Source organism: Musca vetustissima, unplaced genomic scaffold (genome assembly GCF_032173495.1).
Source record: "Musca vetustissima isolate MV318-11 ecotype Yass unplaced genomic scaffold, APGP_CSIRO_Mvet_v1 utg8392, whole genome shotgun sequence".
Lineage (NCBI taxonomy): Eukaryota > Metazoa > Arthropoda > Insecta > Diptera > Muscidae > Musca > Musca vetustissima.
The window spans coordinates 217,142-232,055 of NW_026886187.1; the positions used below are offsets into that span (position 1 = coordinate 217,142).

General features: G+C 31.0%; 1 protein-coding gene and 2 long non-coding RNA genes across 3 annotated transcripts in view; all 3 read right to left on the reverse strand.

Annotated features, from left to right (window-relative positions):
• The window catches only part of LOC133333688 (uncharacterized), a 90,938-nt gene that overhangs the window by 44,114 nt on the left and 31,910 nt on the right, over window positions 1-14,914 (reverse strand). The gene's annotated exons all lie outside the window — the stretch shown is intronic.
• LOC133333689 (uncharacterized) overlaps window positions 1-14,914 on the reverse strand; it is a 74,576-nt gene that overhangs the window by 28,254 nt on the left and 31,408 nt on the right. The window lies entirely within an intron of this gene.
• Window positions 6,057-13,487, reverse strand: LOC133333660 (proton-coupled amino acid transporter-like protein CG1139). The gene is made up of 7 exons (XM_061541950.1): window positions 13,446-13,487; window positions 12,551-12,624; window positions 12,261-12,489; window positions 7,460-7,581; window positions 6,845-7,384; window positions 6,320-6,564; window positions 6,057-6,245 (listed from the first exon to the last, which is right to left on the reverse strand). The coding sequence occupies exons 1-7, from the start codon at window positions 13,485-13,487 to the stop codon at window positions 6,082-6,084; spliced, it is 1,416 nt and encodes a 471-aa protein (XP_061397934.1). The 3' UTR covers window positions 6,057-6,081.

Here is a 14,914-nt window from a genome sequence, read left to right on the forward strand (position 1 = left end):
ACAGAAAATAATAGAGAAGAATCGGCAACTTTTGGATGAAAAGATCGAATAACTAATTTAGAATACAATTTAATCACATCAAATAATAAAAAGCTGTTTCCCAAGCCCTATATGTTGCTATATATTTAAAATTTTTGTAATAAGTTTGTTAATAAAATTTTATTACATTTGGTCTTTTGTAGTACTCCAATAATATACTAATTTTTAATATTTTCTTCGATATCATAAAGGAAAAAAAATTGGATCTTGACACGTTGCAGCTAGGTTCGTTGTGCCAAAGTTCATAGGCCCTTTCGTGGTTTGTTGAGTCATCAATTGCTAGATCTGTGGATTGAGATCCTCGTCTAGCTAATTCGTATGGTCTTTCATTACCCAAGATGTCAAAGTGTCCTGGTGCCCAACAAAACCGATAGCTGGAATTTCTTCCAAAGCTGCTCTACACTTCAGAACGGCCTCAGATTTGATATAACTAGATGTGATGGCTTTAAGAGCCGCTTGACTATCCACGAAGATAGTCACCGGTTCAACGACCTCTGCATCCAGACTTTTTATCAATTCCGCTGCCTTCCAAATCGCGAAGATTTCAGCTTGGAAAACAGTTGCAATCCAGCTTGTAGGTTAACTCAAGACCTAGCCAATCCAAAACAATCTGTGGCAGTTGTTTTTATTTATTTAAACATAACAAGCCATAATTAAGTGCTGTATTTTTCCTTCATTGTTAAAAAAAATAAATTTTTATACGGTCAAAGGTTCTGGAACAGAGTAACATTTTTTTAATTTTTTCTTGACGCCATCTATTTTTATTTCCAAAACAATCAGTTGAATTTGTTTTTATTTATTTCGACATAACAAGCCATACTTAAGTGCTGTATTTCTCCTTTATTATTAAAAAATGTTTTTCGTTTCTTTACTTATCCAGTAAATATTAATCAGTAATATTACGCAGATGGATTTCATTTTGACAAGAAAAAAATAAAAAACAATTAACTTCTAGTAAAAATTAGTAAAGAAAACATATATGGATATTCCCTTCAAAAATTTTTTGATATTCCCTTTAGATTTATATTTAATTAATTTTAAGAATTTTCTATACATTTTTAATTATTATTTAATTCATTTCTATACATTTTAACAAAAATAGTACTTAAGTATCTTAATTTTTATTATAACAATCTATTTTTTTATTTTCAACGATATTACATTTTCAATTATCGAATATTGTTATCGATTACCAAGTACTTGCAAACATGACAACCCCAACTTTTGCGGCAAATGTCATTTGCCAAAAGGGGGCCAATCATCAGCAAAATATAAAAAGTGTGTTGCTGGGCTATTTTTTTGTTATTTTTATGTGTAAGTTTATTAATTATAAATAAAAATTAAAATAGAAACAATTACATATAAACACAAACATAAGAACATAACGTGTAAACTCTTGTATGAAGTGATAACAAGTGTCAAATATATGCTCTCTCGCTCCAATCGCGACCATGAAGGGACATTGATGAACAAATAACTGAAATTAAATGAAATATTTATTGAAAAATAAACAAGGACATAAGTGTAATATAATAAAATAAAGTATATTTTTATTAAATATATAATATTTAAGTTTTCCAATTCAGAAACAGAAGGTTTCTTTCACATTCACAACTTTCCCAGTGGTTGGCTCTCTTACTTAACAGCAAAACAATATTAGGGTGCCTTACATGCATTTACGGGGAATATCATTCACTTTTAAATCTGGTAGGCAAACAAGTAAAGTTCCATTTTTTAATCCCCTTTTTTCTCTTTCAGAATAAAATAGCCTCTGCCACACCATGTTCACATTTGTCCGAAATCATTGGAAAAAATTGGCCTTTGCCTCTGTACCTTTGGGCTATGGCGGCAATTATTTATGGACCGAACATCAAATATCAAGTCATATGCAAGAAGTTTGTCGAAATCTACCCGAATCGACATCAAAAATACCACAACGCGCCTTGGTGGTAATAAATCCCGTGGCCAATGATAAGGCGTGTGAGAAAACCTTTCGCAAATATTGTGAACCCATCTTGCATTTAGCCGGTTATTCTGTGGAAATATTAAAAACCAAAGAAATTGGCCATGCCAAAACCTTAATTGAATCCTTACCCAATTTACCTGATGTTTTGGTTATTGCCGGTGGTGATGGCACCTCCTCCGAAGTGGTAACCGGTCTACTGCGCCGCAAAGATGATCCTTGTCCAATATTGCTACTGCCCTTGGGTGAACGTAATGAAACTGTGTCTGCATTTTTACCCGTCGATTCGAAAAAGAAAGTTGAATATGTCAAATGTTTGTCGGCCTGTGTGTTGTCGTTGCTACAGGAACGTTTACGCTATCGCAATGTTCTGAAATATGAAGTTTTACCCGATGAAAATGATCCAGAACCCCATCGACCCATCTACGGGTTGCAAAAGTTTTCATGGGGCCTGTTGCGTGACATTGAAGCTAAAAAAGATAAATATTGGTATTTTGGTTTTCTAAGACATCATGCTGCCGCCTTGGCCACTAGCTTTACCAATGAAATGTCACACAGCATTAAAGCCAATCTAACGTGTACACCACCCTGTCCGGGTTGTACAAAATGTGCTGAAACCAAGACACATACCCAACGTGTATTCAAAAAACTGTTTGTATCGAAACCCTCGACGCCCATGGCAACAACGGTGGTCAATGATAGATGTGGCGAAAAAGAGGAGCATACCGTTGAGGCCAAACAAATGGATATTGTGTGGAAACAAAATGGTCAATCGTTTGCCGAATTAAATACTGAAATTATTGAAACCATATCGGCGGGAATTGATTTCATTACCAACATTAAAAAGAAAATGGAACCTAGTCTATTGCTGAAGAGTCGAACAATTGAATTACAACCCAAAGAATTCGATATGGCCACCTATACCATTGATGGTGAGGAATATGATGCACGGGCTGTTAAGATTACCCTGCTGCCTAATCGTATTAAGTCGTACAGTTAAATATATAAATGCAAATGGTTTTGTTAAATATTTGAGAAGGAAAAAATGAAAATGTTGTAAATATACATAATTAAAAAAAAATATGTAAAGGTGTCTATTTCAATATTTAATATTGATAATATTTCAATATTTAATATTAATATATTCAATATTTGTTTTTAACGACGATATCAAAAATATACACAATAGGGAAGACTTTTTTAAAAATGGTTTTTCATGAATCAATATAGGCGTGAATTTTTTTAGGGAATATGTTTTAAGGGTCAACACATGCGTGGATTTCTAAAATTTTTTTTCAAAGGTCAACATAGGCGTGATTTTTTTAAAAAATATTTTTAGGCCCAAGAAAGGCGTGGATTTTAATAATAAGGCCCAATTAAGCCGTGAATATTTTTCAAATAATTTTTAAGGCCCAATTAAGCCGTGAATATTTTTCAAATAATTTTAAGGCCCAGCTAAGGCGTGGATTTTATAAAAAATCATGTTTAAGGTCCAGCTAAGGCCTGGATTTTATAAAAAATCATGTTTAAAGTCCAGCTAAGGCCTGGATTTTATAAAAAATCATGTTTAAAGTCCAGCTAAGGCCTGGATTTTATAAAAAATAATTCTTAAGACCAATAGATGGCGCTGACAAGAAGTGTTTGCCAGTGCTACCTAATTTAGAGAAAATCATCTAATTTTTAGATTCTTAATAACTTTTGAATGCGTAATGATACAGAAATAATTCGCTTGGAACATACACTATGAAGTATTCCTTGACAGAGTTGCCATGTTAACAGAAAAAATATAATACATTGCTAGTCATTAAAAAATAAAATATTATGAAGGATAATTTGGAAGCCAATAAATACCAGTTTCATATAAATATTCAGCAAGTTTTCAGATTTTATTTATTTAACAAGAAAGTATACGACTGTACCTTTTATATGACACCAATTTTATTTTAATATCTGCACGACAAAAAAGGTTATGGCAAAAACAAATGAGGTGTGTTGTTTTTTTAAAAATCTGTCGGCATCAGCGCCATCTATTGATGGACATGAATCAAATCAGTGCATATCAGTTTTTCGAGTCCAACTTTCGAAATATATAAATCTTGACAAGATTATTGCTGTTCATCGAGGTTTAAATTTTGCAAAATAGATTTTTGGATCTACATATTCAATAGATGGCGCGGACGACAAGTATTTGCCAGTGATGCCAAAATTTAGGAAAAATCAGCGGAATTTTCTTTTCTTCAAAACTTGAATGCGCAAGGATATAGAAATAATTCGAATGGATAGTAATAGCCAAAATCTACTAATGTGGTCACCCAGCTAGCGACAGTCAGCTGTTCTTCCTAAAGTCTAATGTCAAAAATTTGAACTTTGTTTACATTTTCATAATGGAAGTCAATCCAGTGAGATCAGCTGTTTCTCAAGCTTGCCGTCAAAATCCATTATTGTGAATTGACTTCCATTATGAAAATGTAAACAAAGTCCAAATTTTTCCTCAAGTCTAATACTTTAAGGAAAAACAGCTGACTTTTGCTAGCTGGGTGACCTTCTTAATAGATCTTGCTTAGAACCGAGTTTTGGCAGAGTCGCCATGTTAACACAAAATTATAGTTTTCTGGAAATCTTCATAACGATACACAGACAAATCAAACGGCTTTATAAACGGATTTAATTAGGTTTTACCTGGCTTGCCAAACTTTGCACAACCTAATATTTTATTCAATCCTGTATCAAGGCCTATTAATAAGGTTATCCAGGGAGACCAGCTGGATATAAGCTGCTTCTTAAGCTTGCTGCAAAAATTCATCCATTATGAAAACGTAAATAATGTCAAAATTTTTAACATTAGACTTGAGAAAAAAAAACAACTGACTTTCGCTTGCTGAATGACCTTATTAATAGATCTTGGCCAGTATATTGTTGGAAGATTGAACTAAGGCCTATAAATAAGTTCATCCAGGAAGATCAGCTGTATATAAGCTGCTTCTCAAGCTTACCTTATGAAAATGTAAACAAATAGCAAATTTTTGACATTAGACTTGAGGAAAAACAGCTGATTTTTGACAGCTTGGTGATCTTATTAATAGATTTTGGATTGGACTTATTGGCGTATTCTTTCTAGTACTTTTTTTAAGTATGTCATTTGTTTCAAATTGCTTATTTATATCCAAAACAATTCTAGAGTATAAAATTTGTTTTTGTAAAAAATATATTTCTTTTTCAATTTATTTTTTTGACATTCTTAAACTAGTTTTAAAATCGTCGTATTAATACATTTTTTTCTTATGTTATAAAACTTAAATATAATTTTGTTTTTAAGTACAAATTGTGCGCATATACATATGGAAAGAAAAAATATCACTAGGGGCTGGCATTAAAAAAATAACTAATTTTGAGGTTAGGTAGAATTTTGATCAAATAAAATAAAAAACTAAACAAAAATTTGTTAAAGAAAAGAGTCAACATTACAAAAAAAATTAATTACAAATAATAATATTAATAATATATTAATGCAAAGTGGGAAAACAATTTTGAGGTTAGATAGAATTTTGATAAAAAAAAAATTAAATTACTTTTAAAAAATCTTACTTAAAAATAATATTAGTTGAATAAATAAATGTATATTAAAACAAAATGGTTAAAAACAGATACTCAGAGAGAATTTCCATATTAAAATTACAAAAAAAAGTGATTTATGAAATAATATCAATTTGCAAAGGGGCAGTCTATTATGTTGCAAACAAATGAATTAAATAGAAAGCACCTTATATATATATATATATATATATATATATATATTATAATATATAATTTTATAAAATATATAATAAATACAATTTAAAAAATAACAAAGCAAAGCAAAAACATTAACAATAGGGTTGTCGTTTTTTCTAACTTATAAAATAGTATCCACAATTTCAATATTAATAACTAAAACAAAAAAATAATAATACATTTTATTAATTAATAATTATATCTACATGCTTAAAAAACTAATTTATGGTATTTAAAAACTGTGGGAATGTTTTTTTTTTAATGGGATCGAAGAAGGGGGCGAGGATTGTATAATTATTTTCTTGAAATTATTTATACATGTCAATGATTTCTTCAATACTGACTGTGGCACCGGCCACCAAGGCACAAATGGCCAAGATGCACAACAAAACGTTTTTGATTAGCTTCCATTTGGCGAAACCCATATTGGGCCACAAATACACCGATTCTACAAAACTGGGCACAAAGATGCCTGAAAAGAAAATAAACAAAATAAAAAAAATTAATAAAAATAACAAAAGAAGATTTCATTTATTTTACACCTACCCAGCAGTGAGAAGAATACAGCACCCACCAAACTGATGAAGGGTTCCAAATTTGGTATGGCAGCAGCAATACCACCACTTATTAAAATAATACCCGTTCTAAGCAGAATTTGTGTTCTATTGTGATTTTTGGGATCGAATTTATGATTGATTTTCTTCCACAGAATATCGTTGGGCACATAGAACTGCAGGCCATAGGTAAAGAGAATGGCAATGGCCATTAACAATTTGGCAGCATCGGCCAATCTAAAAAAGAAAATCAAAATAAAATCAAATTCACATTTGGAAAAATGATAATCTCTTCAAAACATGGCCTATAAATAAGGTCACCCAGGGAGACCAGCTGGATATCTGCACCACTCAAGTTTGCTGTCAAAATGCATTATTGTGAATTGAATGAAAACGTAAACAAAGTCGACATTTTTGACAGTAGACTTGAGAAAAAAAACAGCTTTTTTCCGATTTCGATTGTTACTTGGGTGACCTCATTAATAGATCTTGTTATAGATCTTGCTTCAAAACTTACGGTGCACCATCGGGTAAATTCAATGTAACGCTACCGCGCACAATATCACCATAACGCACATAACCAAAGAAACCAATAATGGCGTACAGCGACACCACGGTTATCATGGCCGTATTTAAAACACCCGGGCAACCCAAGAAATGTTGTGGTTTCTTCATGGAATTTTCCACTGGCATAACTACACCAATACCTTCCATGGCAAAAATGACCGTGGCAAAGAACAATGGAATCTGTGTCACCTTAGCCACCAATGGTTTATCACTGAACACCAATGGTTCACTGAACATATAATAAAGGGTAATTCCGAATGTCACCACAATAAAGACATTAGCCATTGCCGAAAAGGGTACCAGCCATTTTAAATTACGAATTTGTCCAATAAACAGGCAGGGTATCAGGGTTAGGGCAATGTAAATGCGTACATCCCAGTTAAGGCCCAAATCATAATTGATAACATCGTGGAATGAGGTAGCAATGAAGACAATATAAACACAGGCGGCGGCGTAATATGTCGCCATCAGAGATCCATCAACAAATTGTCTAGGGAAGAAATTAAGTAAAACAATTAGAAAATTTATTTAGGGTTTATTTTTTTTTATTTTCCTTTACACTTACTTTGCAAAATTTGACCATGGTCTCAAGGCTTTGGGGCCATATTCAAATACTTTCTCAGCGGTTTCAGCAAAACCCAAATATGGTACTTTGGCATCTTTGCAAATATCATGGGATGTTTTAACCTAAAAGAAAACAAATAATGTTGAGAATATTAAAGATTTTGAAAAGATAATCATGGTATAATAATAACAAATAGGATATTCACACAAAAATGCAACTCTGTATGTATTGCCTTCTTCCGTCACATATGAATCAAATATACCCAACATGTTGTTGTGTTTAGGAACATCATTTGAATTTTTCCTCTCATAATTAAAAACGCGAAAAATGATTATGATTTCTATTAAAAATCGAGTAAAATCTAAATATTCTATGAATATGAATTTAATTTCAAATATTAAAGATTTTAATTAAATCTTTGCATAAAACATGCATGATATAAACATGTTTTCCTTATAACGAAAAATATCTTCAAAAGACACGAAAAGAAAATAATCATGGTATGAAAATACAAGTAGTACATTTTGAGGTGAATAACCCAAAAATGCAACTCTGTGTGGAATGGCTTCTCCTGTCAGCTATAAAATAAATATGTGTGTTCACTTGAAATTTTTTCAACTAAAAATGCGAACAAATTGTTATGATTTTTACCAAAAATCGAGTAAAAACTGAATATTCTATTATATTCATACATTATCTTAATTTCAAATGTTAAATATTAAAAATTTTAATGAAATGCTTTTGTAAAACATGTCTAATAAAATTCAACGTTTTTTTTTTCTCAAGTCTAATGCTAAAAATTTGAACTTTGCTTGCGTTTTCATAAAGGAAGCCAATTCACAATAATGAATTTTGACACCAAAATTGAGAATCAGCTGAGATCCAGCTGGTCTCTCTGGATGATCTCATTAGCGGGCCTGGTGTGCAAACAATATATATGATGGCTCGTACCCGTACTTTTTTTTTAATAGTAACAGTACATTTACATATAAGTTTTTAAATCGAACCGATTAACAAAATCCATAAATACACCCTAGCTGTTTACAACTATCCTAGGCCAGGAATGACAATCAGTTGATGTTTGCATACATACTTCAATTATTAATGTGCGCAACAAATATAAATATTTTTTTTGGAATTCGAAAAGGAAAATTGTAACAATTGAAATGTTCCTGCAATGTTGTGATCATTTGTAGAATGAAAATCTCGAATTCGTCTCATAAAATCAACTCGATTTATGAATAGGATTTACTTGAATAATGCACTATGTAATTGACATTTAGAAATCGAGTTTATTCCGTAAATCTAAACGTACTTTAAAAAATCATCTAGAAGGTTGGCGCAAAAGTCATATGTAAATATGCATTAAATGTCATCTTTAAACACGCATTAAAAGTCATAACCATGATGTAATAATAAGGTGATGTATCAAAATAAAAACCTTTGTTTTTGTCTCGATTATCTGTCAAATTTTTCCATATAATATTTCAAATGTTTGGCAACACTGCACATCGAATTCAAGTAGAAATTACCAACTTTGACAATTAATCAATCAGCTGCGCTAAATGGACTACCTATTCATTGTGTCATGGTCATAACAAATGCACCTTTAAAGTCATTTATATAAATTCCCATGGTATAATAATAGAAGGTAACAGCAAGTGTTGTTGTACAAAAAACGATACAACAACCACATGGAAATTTGTTGTTGTAAGTTCTACTAGTGTCAACTCATTTGACAGAAAAATGTAAACAAATTATCATCAAATTATTTTTATTTTGAAAATGAAATATTTTCGAATCCTCAAAATAAAAATTGAAAAACATGAATGAAAATCTATCAAATTTATATTTCTATCGCTTCCACATCATTCCTATAATTGAGCCATTGCCATATATATGTGCAACACATATGAAAATGCTGGGAATACGAGTTATTCCTTGAAGAGAGAAACTTTCCCAGCAGGCAGATTGAGTAAATTGAATACAAGAGCACATTTAATAAAGACCATTTTCAAATTTATATAAATATTGACACTAGTATTACGTTGGAATCCAATCAGCTGGGATTTGCTGTTACCTTTTATAATTGTACCATGATAAATTCCTTACAAACACCAATTAATAATACGTTTACATTGTACCGGATTTCATTAACCCAATGGAATTGTCAATTTCATTTCCAATATTTAAAAAAATCCTCATAATGTAGGTAAAACCGGTCAAAAGTTCTAACGTAAATAGCGTTTTAAATAATTTTTAATTAATATTATTTGAAAATATACAATACAAACCGAAATCTAAAAAAAGCTCGAATAAATTTTCAAGCTGAATATATAAAGTCGCATTAAATGTCATATATAAAATTCCCTAAATTTAGGCCGAACGGCCATTCTAAACTTCGTGTATACTCGCTTTTAAAATTCATCTATAAAGGCCTATACAACACACTATCAAATTTTATTACCATTTTTTTTTTATTGATTTCTGAAGAACAGGGTCTATTAATAAGTTCGATCTGAAAGCTGTTCTCAAATTAAATGTAAACATTTTGAAAGATCTATTAATAAGTTGGCCTAGCCAAGGAAAGACAGCTGTTTTTTCTCAAGTCCAGTGTCAAACATTTGAACGTGGATTTTGACAGCGAACTTGAAAAGCAGCTGATCTCCGTAGATGACCTTATTGATAGTCCTTGCTGAATAATATATTTGTGTCAATGGCTTTTAATAAGAATGTCCATCAGCTGTTTCTTATTTTTTTTTTGTGTCAAAATACATTATTCACAGTTTGAAAACATAAACAATCGAGTTATAAGCAATGCAATTTATTACCCAAAAAATAACCATTAATTATAAATTTTAAATGTATCGTGTATAGGCCGCTTAAGTAAATGAAACATATAAAGCATAGGCCATGACACAATGGATAGGTAGTCCATTTAGAGCAGCTGATGTCTTGATTAACTGTCAAAGTGGTAAATTTTACTTGAATTCGATGTGCAATGCTGCCAAAAAAATGTTTTTGTTTTGATACATCACCTTATTATTGCATCATGGCATGGCCTATAAATAAGTTCACCCAGAGAGACCAGCTGATAATCGATACCTCTCAAGTTTGCTGTCAAAATGCATTATTGTGAATTGACTTCCAGTATGAAAACATAAACAAAGTCGAAATTTTTGACATTAGACTTGAGAAAAAAAAAACAGCTGTTTTCCGATTTCGATTGCTATCTTGGTGACCTTATTAATAAATCTTGATATAAAGATCACAATCTTATCTACATTATAGTACATTTACATTGTACCAATGGTTTTAAATTGTCAATCTCATTGCATATTAGGCTAAGTTTAGACTACTAAATTCACTCGATCTAAAATGTCAATTCTATTGCGTATACGTTACGTTAATCCTGTTCACAAATCCAGTGGATTATATTTGACGTATAAGCAATGATAATTGACATTTGAGATCGATTGGATTTCGTAAATTTAAACGTACCTGAATTTAAACAAATCCATTGTAATTTTTTGAAGGGTACTTTATGAGAATTTATTTGACATATATGTATGTGGAATTGACAATTTAAACCAACTGAATTTACTACACCCAGTCCAGTACAATGTAAATGTACTATAACATCTGCAGAAAGTTCTCAAGTGCATGCCGTTTAAATCGCATAAATGCTATTATCTAGAATTATTACTCAAAAAGCCATTTAGATATAAATTTCATATCGTAGGCAACAAATTAAATTGATTTAAAATTTTATTGTCGCAGAAAAAACAACATAGATTTGCCATTAATGTGCATATTTAACCACAATATAAATGCCTTTGATAAATTCAATGCAATTATTGCTAATATAAATTATCAACTACTTCAGAATATAGAACAATGGCTGTTAAAAAAAAAGCAATGGGTTTTATCGGAAATTGTTAGCAAATATGTCTGACACCCTAATATTATATTACAACGATATGATTAGAATTCAAGCCTTGAACTAATTTTTGTTGTTTTTTTTTATCACAAGAAGAGTGTGATCAATCATTGGGTAGCAAAATTTAATTCACATGTCCACTGATAAATAAAAAAAAAATTACCCATATATATGTTTTTGTTGTCGCTAAGAACTTCTTCTGAGAACGAATGAAAACAAGTGAAGTGAAGTGTCAAAATTGACTGCCATTTGTCACTAATTATTAATACAATTTAAGCATCAAATTAAATAAACACGTCAATGTGATAATGGACCTATTGAGACAGTGTTTAATGACAATACGATAATGTGACGTACGATATGTACGCAAACATGGCCGATTAATAAGGCCATCCTGGGTGACCAGCTGCAAATCAGCTGATTCTCAAGTTAGCTGTCAAAATGCATTATTGTTAATTGACTTCAGATTATTAAAACGTATACAACGTCAACATTTTTGACATTATACTTGAGAAAAACGGCTGTTTTCCGATTTCGATTGCTACTTGTGTCACATTATAAAATATATCTTTGCATGTATGCAAATATGGCCGATTAATAAGGCCATCCTGGGTGACCAGCAGCAAATCAGCTGATCCTCAAGTTTGCTGTCAAACTCCATTATTGTGAATTGACTTCCATTATGAAAACGTAAACAAAGTACAATTTTATTGACCTTAGATATGAGAAAAAAAACAGCTGGCGAATGTCAGCTGTTTTTTATATTAATTGATCTTGCATCCAAAATTTTGAAAATTTTGTCTCTCTCTCGTTGTGTTTACACTCAAGGAAAAAATTAAAAACTTTAATAAATTTACTTACCAAAATATGTACACAATAGGTACACAGGAAACCCACAACAATTGTGCCAATTAAACCAAATAATAGACCAGCATTATAAAAGGCCAAGGGCATAGCCAAGATACCCGTACCCAATGAAGATTTTAGTAAATGGGCCAAGGCACCACTTGTTGAGGCGCCACCCTCCTGATCACGATTGGCAAAGGGATCATATTCATCGATTTGTTGGCCCTTTTCGGTAAGATTTGTTCTAAGAAAATATGACAGTTAGTATATATTTTTTTTAAATATAGATATTTTTTCAATCTTACCTGGAGTGAAAATCACTTAATGTGGCCACTGAACATGACTTCTCTTTCGATGTAGATATGCTATCTGAAGACATCTATAAAAAAATAAAAATAAACAAAAAGTAATTAGTTGTTGTTTCAATTTAATTTTTTTTTAATTAATTAGTAGATATATTTTCTGAGGGGGTGTGTGCACCATTTTTTTGTTTTTGTTTTACTATTTAATACCTAAATGATTAATTATTCACAACTTTTTAATCTCGTTTCTCATTGCGTTGAAATGTTAATACTTTAGTTTTAGATTTTTGCAATGAGAAATTGAAATATAATTGAGATATAATTAATTGTGAAAAAAATGAATGAATTCAATATCTTATCATGAAGGGCGGCCTAAAAGAAAGGGGGTGTTTCATATATTTTTCAATTGTGAGTTTTTCTACTTTTAGATTTCTTTCACATTTTTTACGTTATTCTAAGGAAATTGTGTCAAATTAATCATAATCGTGTAAATGTGGTTTCTGCCGCCGAAATGTGTAATCACGGCTCTTCAAAGTATCAGCAGAGTTGCATTTAAAACTAAGGCTACGTTTAAACTAATAAATCCACTCGATCCCAAACGTCAATTCCATTGCGTATACGATACGTAAATTCAGTTCACAATTCAATATTTGACGTATACGCAATGGAATTGACATTTGTGTTCGAGTGGATTTCTTAAATCTAAACGAACCTTTAAATCGCGTTCTGACTACATTTTAGAAAACGTTTAGACTACTAAATCTACTCGATTTTAAACATCAATTCCATTGCACAGACGTCACATTAATCCTGTTCACAAATCCAGTGGATTATATTTGACATATAAGCTATGAACTTGACATTTGAGATCCATTAGATTTTGTAAATCTAAACGTACCTTTAGATCGTGATAATTATTACCATATTTATTCTTATTCATTGTATACTATAATAAATTTGAAAAAGTTTTGACACTTTTTTGTGTACGGTAACATACCATATGGGTATGTAAACAAATATCAGCTGATTGGTGTTTATATCGTTTAGATGTTAATGTAAATAGAATTCGTTTAATTTTTGTTTATATTGCAAAAAATGAATTAAGAAAGGGTGGATAACAAATAAAAACCAATACAAAATTAAAATTTTCATTTATAAAGTGAAAAAACTATTTAATTTAATAATGGTAAGGAGCAATATTTACTGCGACAGTAAACGAACACAACTGACAGTTTTTTATGAAAATATTTTTGAATAAATTTTGAATTTTTTTTGTAATTTAATGCACTGTTCAAGAACCTGCATGGGTCTTCTACGATTAGAAATTGTTTTCGATATAAATTTAGAAAAATTTACCACGTTTTGTGTACGGGAGCAGACCATATGGGTATGTTAACTAATATCAGCTGTTTGATATTAATCTATTCCCGAACTCCAAAAATTGGTAAAACTTTTCAAATTTATAAAGGGAAAATCGGCAATAAATTCGATTAATAGACTTATTCTTATAGATTCTGAAACCAAAGTAATGGATTAGGTAAAAAATTGACAATTTAGTGAATAAACCCTGACTGTCTTGTATCTTGTAAACGTATGGTAAACAGCTGATCTTCATGGATAGCCTCAAAACAGAATCCTTTGTTTTTGTCTCGATATTCTGTCAATTTTTTTCTTATAATATTTCACATGGTTGGCAACATCGCACATCGAATTCAAGTCGAAATTACGCACTTTGACAGTTAATCAAGACATCGGCTGCTCTAAATGGATTACCTATTCATTGTGCCATGGTAGGGATCAAGATCTATTTGTTTTTTCTCAAATCTAATGTCAAAAATTTTAACTTTGTTTACGTTTTCATAATGGAAGCCAATTTTGACATCAAACTTGAGTGGCAGCTGATATCCAGCTTGTCTCCCTGGATGACCTTATTTATAAGCCTTGGTAGGGATATTCTAAACGCGTTTAAGGTAGCAATTATTAAAAAAAGGAATCAAGGCCGATTAATTAGGTTAACCAGGAAGATAATCTGTGTATCAGCTGTTCTCAAGTTTGCTGTCATAATTCATTATTGTGAATTGACTTCACATTATGAAAATGTAAAAAACCCAAATATTTGACAGCTGTTTTTCGCTTTTTTGTTACCTTATAATAAACCTTGTTAGGTATATTCGTTTTTAATATCAGCTGACTGATAATGTATGCCTTGTTTAGTCTAAATAACATCATGATTTCGTCAATTAGTGATGATTTAGAAGGCATGGTCTAAACACGATTAATGTCAGGGCTGCATATCATTATTGTGAATTGACTTCACATTATGAAACGTAAAGAGCAATCATTTTTTTAAACAGCTGTTTTCGCTTT

Bases quoted from the DNA above. Each gene is read 5' to 3' on its own strand.
- LOC133333660 (XM_061541950.1), bottom strand. From the start codon at position 13,487: ATGAATAAGAATAAATATGGTAATAATTATCACGATCTAAAG. The intron at 12,490-12,550 runs GTAAGATTGAAA...ATATTTTCTTAG, and splicing joins TTAAGTGATTTTCACTCCAG to AACAAATCTTACCGAAAAGG. The intron at 7,385-7,459 runs GTAAGTGTAAAG...TTTCTTCCCTAG, and splicing joins CCATGGTCAAATTTTGCAAA to ACAATTTGTTGATGGATCTC.